General features: G+C 44.9%; 1 protein-coding gene across 1 annotated transcript in view; it reads left to right on the plus strand.

Moving 5' to 3' along the window:
- Window positions 1-13,755, plus strand: part of ADAM12 (ADAM metallopeptidase domain 12) — a 308,866-nt gene that overhangs the window by 275,957 nt on the left and 19,154 nt on the right. The window contains exons 13-16 of the mRNA XM_034775646.1: window positions 105-213; window positions 5,195-5,330; window positions 5,950-6,058; window positions 6,543-6,725. Coding sequence (XP_034631537.1) covers window positions 105-213; window positions 5,195-5,330; window positions 5,950-6,058; window positions 6,543-6,725 — 537 coding nt within the window. The remainder of the gene's footprint in view (window positions 1-104; window positions 214-5,194; window positions 5,331-5,949; window positions 6,059-6,542; window positions 6,726-13,755) is intronic.

The following is a 13,755-nucleotide window of genomic DNA, read 5'->3' on the forward strand; positions in this document are numbered from 1 at the left end:
CTACCACTGCCTGAGTGAAAGCTCCTATAGTCTGATAAGATTCAATCCAAGCTGCCTGGAATAACTTTTCATATTACTTCATTTGTTGTCATTTTATTTTGAAGGTCTGTAACAATAAAAAAAATTGTCACTGCGAAGCTGACTGGGCCCCTCCCCATTGTGACAAGCCAGGGTTTGGCGGCAGCCTGGACAGTGGACCAACCAGACAAGCAGGTTAGTAATAGCTGGTGCTTTCCTGCCATTCCGTGGTAGAAAGTGAAAATCCAAATGGGTTTTATTGAAAATATGTACTGAGACTGCAAAACTGTCAATAAATTGGGCAAGCTAGTCCAAATGAATTGGCACTAATTAAAATTTAATGAAGCCAAAAACACTGCCAGTTGATTGTAGCAATGTAGTTGCATAATTAAGAACACAACAACCCAGAGATTTTGTTTGTTTTTAAAAGTACACTATCCAGTTAGGTAGTTCTGGGATGTGGGGCGATGTTATATTGGTGTGAGCACAAGATTATGAACCAGGAACTCAAGTTTTAACCCTAACTCAGTGTGTGGACATGAGCAAGTACAGTAACTTAACTTTTCAACTGCTGTAAGGGCTTATAGGGTACCCTGTAACAGTTCCCATGTATTTATTGAGTCTCTATATCATATTATCATATAAGAGATAGACACAGTGTTTCTGATCTACCTTGAGATACCTCAAACTCCAAAGCATCCTCCATTGACTACAGCATCACTGTATCAGCATCAGCATGGGTTTATGGAAAATAAATCTTCTCAGACTAACTTGATATCTTTTCCATATGACATTACAAGTTTGGCGTGTTAAAAGTAACAGTGTTGATGTAATTTACTTAGACATTTGTAAGGCATTTGACTTGATACCACACAACATTTTGATTAAAAAACTAGAATACAGAATTATCATCACAAACAATAAATGGATTAAAAATTGGCTAACAAAGAGGTCTGAAAATGTAATTGCAAACAGGGAATCATCATTGACCAGGTGTGTTTCTAGTGGGTTTCAGGGATTGTTTCTTGGTGTGACCTGAAAGAAAACTTAATATTCACTTATGACACAAAGACTGTGGGAGTGGTAAGTAATGAAGGTGACAGATCACTGATACAGAACAAACTGGATCACTTCCAAACCATGTGTATTTTAATATGGTCAAATATAAACAAAGAATACTTACAGAATTGGGGACTCTGACCTGGAAATAAACTTGGAGGTCATGGCAGATAATCAGCTCTACATGTGCTGCTAGTGCAACCCTTTGACCAAAAGGGCTAACGCAATCCTTGGATGCATAAACAAGGAATCTCGAGTAGTATTAAGGATAGTACCTCAATATATGGCACTGATGTAACCGCTGTTGGAATACTGTGTCCGGTTCTGGGGTCTACAATTCAAGAAGGATGTTGATGATAAATTGGAGAGGGTTAAGAACAGATCCACAAGAATGATTAGTGGATTGGAAAACATGTCTTACAGTGATGGACTCAAGGAGCTCAATCTATTTAACAAAGAGAAGGTTAACAGATGACTTGGTCACAGTTTGTAAATACCTATGTGAGGAACAAAAAATTGACAATGTGCTTTTCAATCTAGCAGACCAAGGATATAACAAGATCTAAAGGCTGGAGGTTTAAACTAGACAAATTCAGACTACAGATAAAGTGCAGATTTTTGACAGTGAGGGTAATTAACCACTGGAACAATTTAGTAAGGATCATGGTGGATTTTCTATCACTAGCAATTTTTTAAAACAAGATTGGATGTTTTTTCTGAAAGATATGCTCTAGTTCAAAAAGAAATTAATTCAAGGAAGTTCTACAGCCTATGTTATATAGGGGGGCAGACTAGATGGCTACAGTGGTCCTTCTAGCTTTATACTCTGTGAATTTCAATAGTGTATTTGTACTGTTTGTGCATGCAAAGCCACGCCCACAACTGTGTGCCTAATGTAAGCCTGAAATTACTGTCGTTACAAGTGCAAATCGGGAATTTGTGCAATCAGATGGCCAGACATTCATGCATGCTATTAACTGATTTGCATGCATGCACGCACTTTTAAAAATCGGAACCTCAGAATATGACAAATCCAGAAAAATAAGCAACTGTGATATGGGAACTTTAAGAACGGGCTTTTGTAGTGGGGAAAACTTCGGAATATGTCACAATTAAACATAAATGCTTTTAACTTTCACATATATTTAAAAGTTCTTCTCAAATTTGATGATAATGGAAAGATGTATATATTTCCTTTACCCTGTGCCTTCAATTTCCCTACTGGCCAGTGCATCCTATTTCTCCTCTAGCCAGAGACAGATTTTTTCGATACGTGTTAATAATCCTTGATAATCCTTAGACAATTGTGGGCGTGGCTTTGCATGCACAAACAGTACAAATACACTATTGAAAATCAGTCTCGTAATTCACAGAGTATAAAGCTAGAAGGACCACTGTAACCATCTACTGTGCACTCCTATATTTATATTTCAGCATACCATAACTTTAGTGATTTCAATGGAGTTCTAATTTATATCAGTGACAGGAGAATTAGGCCCCTAGTCTACTCACATTTGCATATGTGGCCTATGATTTCCTGGGAAGTAATCTGAGCTCTTTTCATATGAATAATGCTATTCAAAAGTAAATTGGATTGTATTCTCTACATACTGGATCCTGCAGTGAATTGTAATGCTGAACTAGTGACCTCACAATCATTTCCATGGCAACAACATGACATTATGATTTCACTGCAGGGCATAGCAGAAAGAAGATTCTGGGTTCTGAGGGAGAAAGAGCTTATTCAAACACTAAACATCCAACAAAATAGCAAAGAAACTGAGCTCAAGAAGTGAGCAAGTACAGTTATTAACGTGTAAATAGTCTCATTTTTCCAGGTTTGCTCTAACACAAGTCCTTCTTTAACTCACCTTGCTATGGCTAAGTAGTGCAGGGAACTACAAAATCTGACTGTACATATCGTAGAATGTGCTGCACTACATAGCGGTAACTGGGGAGAAGGCAAATACGGGGTGTCTTCAATAATTCAGTTCTCTTCTTTGGAAGGAAGCTCTTTAATGTTACTTTTAAAATAGTTTTCTGCAGTTTTATATATCATGATACTTTTGCCATCTATTTTCAATGACCATGCTATGTTCAGTAGTATTGGGAATGAACAAATATAGAAATTGCTAGGGGAGCTAATTTTCCTTCCTGACACTTGTGCTTTAAATATGAGCAGTTGATACAAGGTTTGGATTATGATCTGAATAGTTTGCACATCTGTTAATCAAACTGTAGAAGGATTCGCTCAATAAAAGACACACAGTCATTTACCTTAGTTAAATGTGACATGTGGCCTGATTTGTCTTTAGTAACTGATTTTACCCAGCTGACTTTTACTAAATCCGTGTACTCAGCACACTATAGCTTTATTAAATAGCAGCACTAAATATTTAACAGAATCGTTATGTAAAGATAAATTAAATGTAATTGCCTATACTCGGTTTACTAATTTTATTTAGCTTTTAGTACTGGAAAGAGATTTATTACTGTTACTCTGAGCTAAAGTGCTCTATGTCGCTGTCAGTCAACGCAATCAATACTGTCAATTGCATTGGCCAATGTCTAGTTGAGGTTAGGGTATATTGAAGATCTAGCTGGCTGAAATTCAATCAGGATAAGACTGAGATAATGCTGATAGGTTGCCATTGTAAGCATTATAACTATACCTTTTACTGAGGGTGAGAAATTCCATATATTGTTAGAGTTTGTAGTTCTGGAGTATTATTGCATCTCCAGCTGCTGGTAGATGATCATATAGCAGACCTGTCTACCAGAGTTTTTTTCCATTTTTTCCTGACCACAAGATTGTAACTGTTTTTTTTTTTTTTTGTGGGGGGGGGGTTAGGTGCAAACCTTGCGGGCATGATTAATTCATGTCTTTGTTACCTTTAGATTAGACTATTGCAATGTGCTTTGCACAAAACTGCACTTTAAATCATTCTGGAAACCTAAGGCAGTGTAGAAGGCAGCAGCCTGCATGTTAAATGGTGTCTCATCACAAGCACATGATACCATATTCTCACATTGCTTGCTCCTTGATTTCCAAATTGAGATTAAGATGTTGGCTTTGACGTATAAAGCCCTAAGGGCTTGAGACCTTCCCGCTCCCCCTGCCATACTGCCACAGCTGCAGTTAGCAGAGAGCCTTGAGCTGGAGCTCCCTGTTGGTATAAAAGAGAGAGAGAGAGCGAGAGAGAGAGAGAGAGCGAGAGCACTCCTGGCAGGGTTTGCTCTGGATTGGGTTGGATGGAATCTTTGATTAGATTATTTTCTGGTTTTGGAAGAGCAGAAGCTGCCAGCATTATTCATTACTGCATATTACTGTATTTAGAGCAAAGGCCACCCATTATTCCATTCCATCTGTTGTTACTGAGCTCAAGGAGCATAACCATTGTCACAGCAGTTACCAACCTGTAATGTAAAAGGCTGACATTTGGACCGTAAAATCCAGAGTAATGCAATCCAAATAACACTGTGACATGGGCCAGTGGAATACAGTGAAACCTGGTCATGAAATTGCCATTCTGTAGTGTCTTCAATAAATACAACCATGAGTGGTCTTGTTACTTAATTTGACCCTTAAATGGCAAACATTAAGTTTTTCCACCATAAGACAACTGATTTTTACACTTTCACTAATATCCATTTCCAGTGGAGAAAACTTTGGTAAACCGAGACACAACCATTTTGCTATCAGCTGTTGAGTTTTGTGTAGTATCTCAAATTGAAGCTAACCAATAAACTATCAAAGTTTTTAGTATTTGTATCACTAAGAGTTGATATTTAATTGCTTCTTCCCTCTTTTAGTGCACCCCTCTGTATTTTTTTCCAGTTTTCTGCTTTGGATATTTATACAGTTGAGGAATGAGTCTATCAGCTTGTATTTAACCATTTTGTTTTTGGAGTTGACAGAAACAAATGATATGAGAATTAAGTTCAAGCATAATCATAGCAGAAATACTACCTTATTAATTCCCTAATGTATTATTTACTAATTGCATTTTGTATGTTGCTAGAAAGCAGGCCTAGCCAGCAATATTCCACGCTTGAGATCAGACAGATTTCATCATAACTGACTCCATCACAAGTCAAAAAATGTGTTTTATTTCAGATAATAGAAGTTTAACCATAGGAATACTCGTAACCATTCTGTGCCTTATTGTTGCTGGTTTAATCCTGTATCTCAAAAGGAAGACTTTGATTAGACTGCTATTTACAAATAAAAAGACAACAATAGAGAAACTAAGGTATGATAATTTTTCTTAACTACCCACTCATTTTAATAAACTTCAATAGAAACTGACTGTACTTGTGGTGCGTATATGAGACATTTACTAAAAGTGGATTCATTCTTTAATTAATATGAGTTTTTCAGAAGTGTTCTTTCTTCACTTCAACTTCACTGACGTCAGTAAATAAAATGGGGTTTGACTATATGCCTTTTTATTATGCTTTCTGTGATAAGCAATTAAAAAGTAAAGGAAACTTTGCCTTGATTTTGGGTTGCTTGAAATATTTTCATTATCTGGCTTGGCCTTTTATCTAAACTCAGTCAAGTGAGCTAAAACTTCCGTATTTGAGGTCATTACTACTTAAATGCTAGACTCATTAGAACAGTCTCTTGGGTGCTATAAAACTGCATTTCCACAGATTGCAAGAGCTAATTTAACAGACTAGTGGCTTCAAAAAAATCAATATTTATTTTTATTCTTGCAAGATTTTTAGATAATTTTTACATTTCCTTGTTTTCCATAGAGAGCAAAAATAAGAAAGCCCTTTCAAAGTGTTATTCTGAGAACGATACTGTGAAAAAAGTAAAGCTGTAAGAACAAAGTTGCATTCAATAAGTGTATACTTGTATTGCAGGTCTGTGAGTCCAGCAAGGCCTTCCAGTTCATTTGAGCCTAATCATGTTCATACCACAACTCTCAGTAAAAATCTAGTCATAAAGCCACAAAATTTAAACATACATCAGGTGGGTTCTTAAACAGTCAAAGTATCATTATTAGAATTTGATATACATTTCCTGTATGTTTGAAGTAATTATGACACTTATTATCATTAAGTATTAAAATTATATAAAACGATGAACTAGTTAAACAAGAGCAGAAAAAGTGGGTCCAAAATGCACTTTGGCTTCCAAGTTCCAAACAGATGGAGACTCAAATGTTGAAAGGAAATACAGTTAGTCTCTGGGATACAGCCAGCCATCTCAGACAGAAGCACTACCTTCTGAACAGCCAAGGATTAGTGTTTGAATAGGCTTCTGGAAGTTGTTAATTGCTTGTTCTCTGGCTACAGAAAAGGAGTTTAGGGGTACAGTAAAGCAGGGAGGGAAAGAAGGGCAAAGCAAGTGCAGAACAAGGAAGATTACAGTGTTTCAAACAATATTGTTTGTATCCATAATATTCATTGGGATTTTTTAAAACTACCAATTTTATTATTTTATGGCTCTATAGAGAGATGGTCCGAGAAGATTGCTACCATATCAGACTACTAACATCAGTAACTCTGTAAAGACATCTGATTTACAGCGGTCAAAAACACCCAAGCGAGTCCTACCACCCCTTCACCAGCTACCCTGTCCTCAAACTGTACCTGCACGACCACTGCCAGCTAACCCATCTCTTAGGCTTGCTCAGGTAAATCTACATTTTCTTTCTTTCTTATATTTACAGATAGTGATGTCAGGCTACAGACTGCAGCATGAATAACAGCATATAATAAATCAGAATAAAATGTTTTAAATCATTTTTCATATATGGGTTCTCCCACAGCATTTCCTGTTTGATTGATAGTGTAAAGAGTGGATAGCCAGACAGCCGTCATTATGGCTTAGCTCCTGAGCTTGTGTAAAGTGGTGTAGCTCCAGTTAAGTAAATGGAAGTGTTCTGACTATTCTGAATGAGGATTTGGCCTTAACTATTCCTTGTACTTCAGCCAATTAAAAGACCAAGTTAGTACATGGTTGCAATATATAGTACAGGTAGGAACTTTATCATGGAACCTTTCTGTAACTGGGTAAACATCAAGGGTATTTTCCAGTTTAGCATACATGTCAACACTAAAATTTGCAGTGGAGTTATCCTCTGTGTTGTAACTGGTTTCCCTTTCTTGGTTACATGTGTTGATGAAAGGGACTTTAAACAAGGGAATGTTGGCCAGGTGACCACTATTATTGCTGCTCCTTCCTATAAGTAAAGATCCTTTTTACCATTACTCATGTGAGAGGAGATGGTCATGTGGCTGAAGTGCAAGATTGAGAATCAAAGGTACCTCTTTGCTGCAGAGTTAATTCGCATGATCACCATCCAGGTTAGCCTAGCCTGCATGTGTGCAGCCACACTGCAAATCTCTAGATGAATTACTGTGTGCTCCCTGGTGCTGTACTCACCTATATATAGTGTTAGGACTTCTCAGGACATATCCTTTGATAGTTCTTTGTGCTGCAGTTAACTGAACCACTCTGATTCTTTCCTGGTGAATTGTGGAAGAATTTTTCTGTCCTTCTGCGCTGATACACAAGGAGTTGTGGGAGGGCACTGGAAAAGTATTAGCACTCGAGTGATTTAGCCTTTGTCCTCACTGCAAAGTGGCCAGGTTACTAGCCCAGGTGAAAGCTTCACTTGAGTTTTAGCCTGCAGCCCCAGATAAGCCAGTTAGCTCAGGCTGAAGCACCACCAAACTTGAATGATAGAAAGTTTTGTATGCGAACAGAAAGGGAACAAGGGCAACACCTGAGTAAGATCCTGATTTAACTCTGCAATGAAGACATAGCAAAAGAGATTTTCCAGGTTTGTTTTTTGTACGACTTTGGACAAGACACTAAGCCACTCTGTACCTCAGTTTCCTCATTTGTGAAATGGGATTAATATCTGCAAGTCCTTCCTGTCAAGGACCTGTGACACTCAACTTCAGCACCTCCACAAGTTCCTCATGGCGGAAGTGCGCTGACCTCATGTGGAGTCCAATCCCTGACCGGAGATGCTGACAGTGCATCGCCCATCACTGGCGGTGAGCGTCCCACCTTCAGCTTCACACCCGATTCCATTGGCACCACCAAGACCTAAGAAGGAGAGTCCCAAGCGCTCTCGTGAACACTGCAGCAGGTCTGCATCATGGACCGCTGTCCGCACCATGTTTCCTCCCCAAGCCAGGTTCGTCTGGGTTAGACTTCGTGTGACGACCCCTCAGGCCCATCCCCTAAGGCAGGGGGCAAGGCAAAGCAGAAGCAAGAGCCGCTGGAATTGCTGGTTCCCACAAGGACCAAAGATCCCAACAGCCTGCCAGCGTGTGCCACGCAGCCGTGGCAGGACTCTCCGGGTTCTGCTCTGCATACCCCTCCTCAGAGCAGCAGACAGCGGGATGTGCCCAGGACACTGGGCTGGATGGATCTGCTGATCCCCACGTCCCACCTGAAGCTGCTGTACCCACCCTCACTGCTTCTTTTGGCCCCCCAGCCACCTTCACCAGCGGATGAGCTGCTTCTCCTCAGCTGCAACCTGCCCCTGCCAGTCGCGGTACCACCCGCACCAATGGCTTCGCAACTGCCGGAGACTTCTTCAGACTCAGAGGGCTTCTCAGCAGAAAAGCCGTCCTTCTCCCTGGTCTCCCAGCATAGTGCGGACTCCCAGGCTTGCCCACCCTTTCTGGCCCCCTATGCTCCAGGCCTGCCTGGATGGTACCTGTACCCGTGGAGCCCACAGTGCCATCACAACCCAGCCTTGTGGCACCACTGGACCATGTGGGATCCTTACTGCCGCCCGTACCCACCATCGGTGGCCTAATACCAGCCCTCAGCCCCTCTGCTAGCTCCCATAGTCTTGGACCAGGAGGAGGACCCAGCGCTTGATCCAACACCAGCAGTACTGATGGCAGCCTCCTCCTCTCTGGACAAGGCCCTTATCCCACCGACCCTCTTCCCTCCTGACGATCACCACCATTACCAGGATCTGCTACTTCGGGTGGCCCTGGAGTGGGTGTGCCCCTTGAAAAGGTCCAAGACCAACCAGACTAGCCAATGGACATTCTCCAGGCGCAGGTCTGATGCTTGTAGCTCTGCCCATTCACAATGCCATTCTACAACCTGCATGAGCAGTGTGGCACATGTTGGCATCCTGCGTCCCCACACCCAATAAGTCGGAAGGCAGATACTTTGTGCCAGCTAAGGAGGCTGACTTTCTGTTTTCCCATCCCCACATGGCCATGGAACGGGCACACCAGCACTCCTCCTCTTCCACCCCCCTGGATAAGGTGGCAAAATGCCTAGACCTCATGGGTTGCAAACTCTACTCCTCTGCGGCCTTTCAATTCCGCATTCTAACTATCAAGCTCTGCTAATGAAGTGTGCTTTCAACAATTATACCGAGCTGATGGAGTTCTTGGAGGACATCCCGCATGACAAGCACCAGTGGTTCCAAGCCCTGCTGGATGAGGGCTGCATGATGGCCAAAGTAAGCCTCCAGGCCGTGGTGGATGCGATGGACATGTCCTCCCGCTTCCTGGCCACAGGGGTAGCGATGCGATGTGAAGTGTGTCTCCAGTTGTCCAGCTTTCCCAGGTTGGTCCAGTCCACCATCCCAGACCTCCCTTTTGACAAGGAACAGCTGTTCTCCACAAAGACTGACGAGGCCTTGCATTCATTTAAGGACTCTCAAGCGGCCCTTCAATCCTTTGGGATCTACACCTCTGCTGCCAACAATCTAAGCTGGAGTTCCAGCAGAGCCCATACCCGCCATACCAACCTACCTACACTAAATACCAGGAGCTGGCCCGCAAGCGGCCCTGCTCTAAGCACCCACTGCCATCGGCCACCTCCACAACCACACCTCGCCACCAGCAAAAGGCCCGATATTGGCGCGATAGTCGAGACCTCTGAACCCCCCACTTCATTGCCTGCAGCCCCCGTGCCACCTTTGCGGGCCATCTTGCCATATTTACCCACCACTGGGGCAAGATGACCATGGATCGACGGGTAGTGGAGATCATGCAACATGGCTATTTGATAGAGTTTCTCACCTTCCCACCTCACCGGGCCCCCACTTTCCCGGGTTCTCTCCACGGAGCTCTGTCCACGACATCCTCCTTCAACACAAGGCGGGCATTCTCCTCAGGAAGGATACTATCGAACCTGTGCCCATCACCTTCATTGGCACGGGCTTCTACTCCCTGTACTTTCTCATCCCAAAGAAGGATGATGGCCTTCGCCCTATCCTCAATCTTTGCTTACTCAATACTTTCATCAGAAAGAGCAAGTTCCGTATGGTGACACTCACTTCCATCATTCCCTCCCTCTCCCAGAGGGCATGGTTCGCAGTCCTCAACGTGAAAGACGTATATTTCCATATTAACATCCACTTGGCCCACCACGAGTTCCTCTGCTTCTGTGTGGGCGACAACCACTATCAATTCAGCGTCCTTCCATTTGGCATCGCCACAGCCCTCAGGATCTTCACCAATGTCTTTGCAGTCATAGCAGCTCACCTCTGCCGAGGGGGGGCACTTTGGACTCCCCTATCTGGTTACTGGCTTTTGATGTCTCTGTCCTTTGCCGAGGTGATGACAGTGGTCGCAGCGCTCTGCTTGCTTCTTGCCCCACTGGGCATCTGTTTCAACATGGAGAAATCCGTGCTCGTCCCAATGCAGACAATCCACTTCCTCGGAGCCTGCCTAGACTGCCTTCCAACATACTGCTTCGCCACCCTTCTGGCCCTCATGAAGTCCCTGCACTGCAACCGATGCACAATGGTGTACCGTTGTCTTTGCCTCCTCAATCACATGGTGGCCTACACCTATGTGACGCCATATACGTGTCTCCATATGTGCAGCCTACAACTGTGGCTCCTCTCTGTCTACAGGCCCCATTAAGCCCACCTGGGGTCAACCTTGACCATTCCCCGCTGGGTCCGTGCATCACTCACCTGGTGGACCGATCCTACCAAGGTGCTCGGAGGCACCCCTCTCGCCACTCTCACCATGGACACCTCCCTGGCAGGGTGCGGTGCATAGTTGGGGGGCCGCAATGCACAGGGAAGGTGGACTTCCAGGGAAGCACGCATGCACATCAACACGCTGGAGCTGCATGCGGTCCACCTGCCTCTTCTCTGCAACCGACACACTTAGGTCTTCTCAGACAACACCACCGCCATGACATACAAAAACAGACAGGGTGGCACTAGATTCCAGTCACTTTGCATGGAGGCCATCCACCTCTGGAACTGTTGTCTCTGCCACAACATTGTGCCCCATGTGGCGTACCTCCTGAGGACACAGAACTCCCTGGTGGACGCACTAAGCAGAGCTTGGTACCTCAACCACGAGTGGGAGCTCCATGACCCCATGTGCTGCACCATCTGCCAGGCCTGGGGCACCCACCTCTGGGATCTCTTTGCAAATTCCCCCCTCTAATTCTCCAGTGAGGACCAGGGGTCAGGACTCCAAGGGTGGTGCCCTCCTTCTTCTATGGCATGGCAACCTTCTGTACTCTCTTCCCCCAGTCTCTCCGCAGGACCTGCCAAGATCAGGCAAGGGTCATCCTGATAGCCCTGTGCTGGCTTTGACAGTTCTGATTTCCCAAGCTACTCAACTGTCAGCCCACCCACTGATCAAGCTCCCCAACAGGCTGGACCTTCTCTCACAGGACCACAGTAGAGTTTGCCAACCTGGGCCCACTCCAACTGATGGTCTGATTTTTGGATGGGCTAATGCAGGGATCAGCAACTTTTGGCGCGCGACCCACCAGGGTAAGCCCTCTGGAGGGCCGGGTGGTTTGTTTACCTGACGCATCCGCAGGTTCGGCCAATTGCAGCTCCCACTGGTTCACTCCTCCAGGCCAATGTGGGCTGCGGGAAGCGGTGGCCAGGCCTGCGCCGTATTCTTACACACAGTAGGTGGGAGTCTATGAGGGCATGCTATGCCACAAAATTGAAGCACTTCACCTCCTGGGCGCACCATCAGCGTGCCCCCACCCTCCACTGTCTCTGTACCCATCATCCTAGACTATCTCCTGGAGCTCAAGGACTCAGGCCTCATGCTCAGCTCAATCCACGTCCACCTCGTAGCACTCACCACCTTCCTCCCTCCTTCCCTCCCATGGATGGTGTAGCAGGGTGGCTACCCCGCTCCTAAAATAGAAGGGGTTAAAAGCAGCCCTGAAGAGGGCTGTGGCTGAGGACGGCTGATTGGGGAAGCAGCCACAACTGGGCCACGCCCCAATTAGGCCACAGCTGGCCCTATAAAGGGCCATCAGCCAGGAGCTAGAGGAGTTGGTCCTTCCTGCCTGAAAGCTAAGGGTACTGAGGAGGGAGCAGTGCTGGGAAAGGGGCAAACTGAGCTAGGGAGCTCAGGCCTGGTGACCTCCCAGGCTGTGGCCTGATAGTAAGGCCTAAAAGGGTACTGGGAAGGCAGCAGGTCCAGAACCTCCCTTGCCTGTGATGACTTGCTTTTACGGGAGGGACACGGGGCCAGCAGCAAGTAGGATGGCGACCAGCAGAGGGCACTCTGACAGCTGGTGAGCTAATTCCCTGGACAACCAGCAGGAGGCGCCGCAGGGGTGTCTCGTCACACTGCTACAGACGGCCAGTCAATATGTTTACCCATCTTACTGGTACCTGGTTTCTGAGGGGCCTAACAAACTGCTTCCCGACAGTCCTTACTGCCACTCCCTTCTGGCATCTCAACCTCATGTTGTCTGCCCTCACCCGGCCTCCATTCGAACTCCTGACCACATGCAAATGCCCATTTATTCATGAAAGTCCTCCACCTGGTGGGTCAGCAAACTAGTAGCCATGTTGGCTGACCTGCTTTCTTTCCCCCACCCCCCGCAATATACAGTTTTCCATAAAGAGAAAGTCTCCTTGCGCCTTCATTCTAAGTTCCTCCCAAAGTTCATCTCCGAGTTTTAGCTCAACCAGTCCATCTATCTCCCAATCTTCCATCCTAAACAGCATGCCACTCCCGTGGACAGGACACTGCACTCCCTGGACATCTGCAGGGCACTGGCCTTCTACTTGGATAGGACTCGCGTCTGTCACACCTCTTTGTAGGCACAGTGGAATGGTTGAGAGGGCAAGCCCTCTCCTCGCAGCACATATCCAACAGGATCTCTAAGTGCATTACAGAATGCTATGCACACTCCAAAGCAATGCCATCTGGCAGAATCACGGCACACTCCACACGGGCACATGCGACTATTTGCGTCTCCCTGGCAGATGTCCCTTGGCACAAGAGCTGCCGTGCGGCAACATAGCACTCTGTCCACACTTTCACAGCGCACTATGCCATCGACCAGTGGGCATCTACAGAAGTCAGTATAAGACACATTGTCTTACAGCAGGCTTTCCCCATTATGTCCTCGCACCCACCTCCAAACTGATCATTACGCCATACTCACCCGCATTTGAAATACATAGAGGTACCATCACTCAAAGAACAGGAGGTGGTTACTTACCAGTAACTGCAAAAAGAACGAGGAGTACTTGTTGTTAGGATATAGATATTCAAGCCTGTCTGTAAAGGCCTAGACTTAAAGAATTTAGTTATATGATTATTATTAAGCTAGTTATAGAGGTATAAAAGAAAGAATCTGTATAAGGGCCTTGTCTCACTGTGACAGTCTGAGGCCCTGTTTAGTCATACTGAAATAAGGCAATCTGGGGCTGTTAGAAAGGTGAT

Source organism: Trachemys scripta, chromosome 7, assembly GCF_013100865.1.
Source record: "Trachemys scripta elegans isolate TJP31775 chromosome 7, CAS_Tse_1.0, whole genome shotgun sequence".
NCBI lineage: Eukaryota > Metazoa > Chordata > Testudines > Emydidae > Trachemys > Trachemys scripta.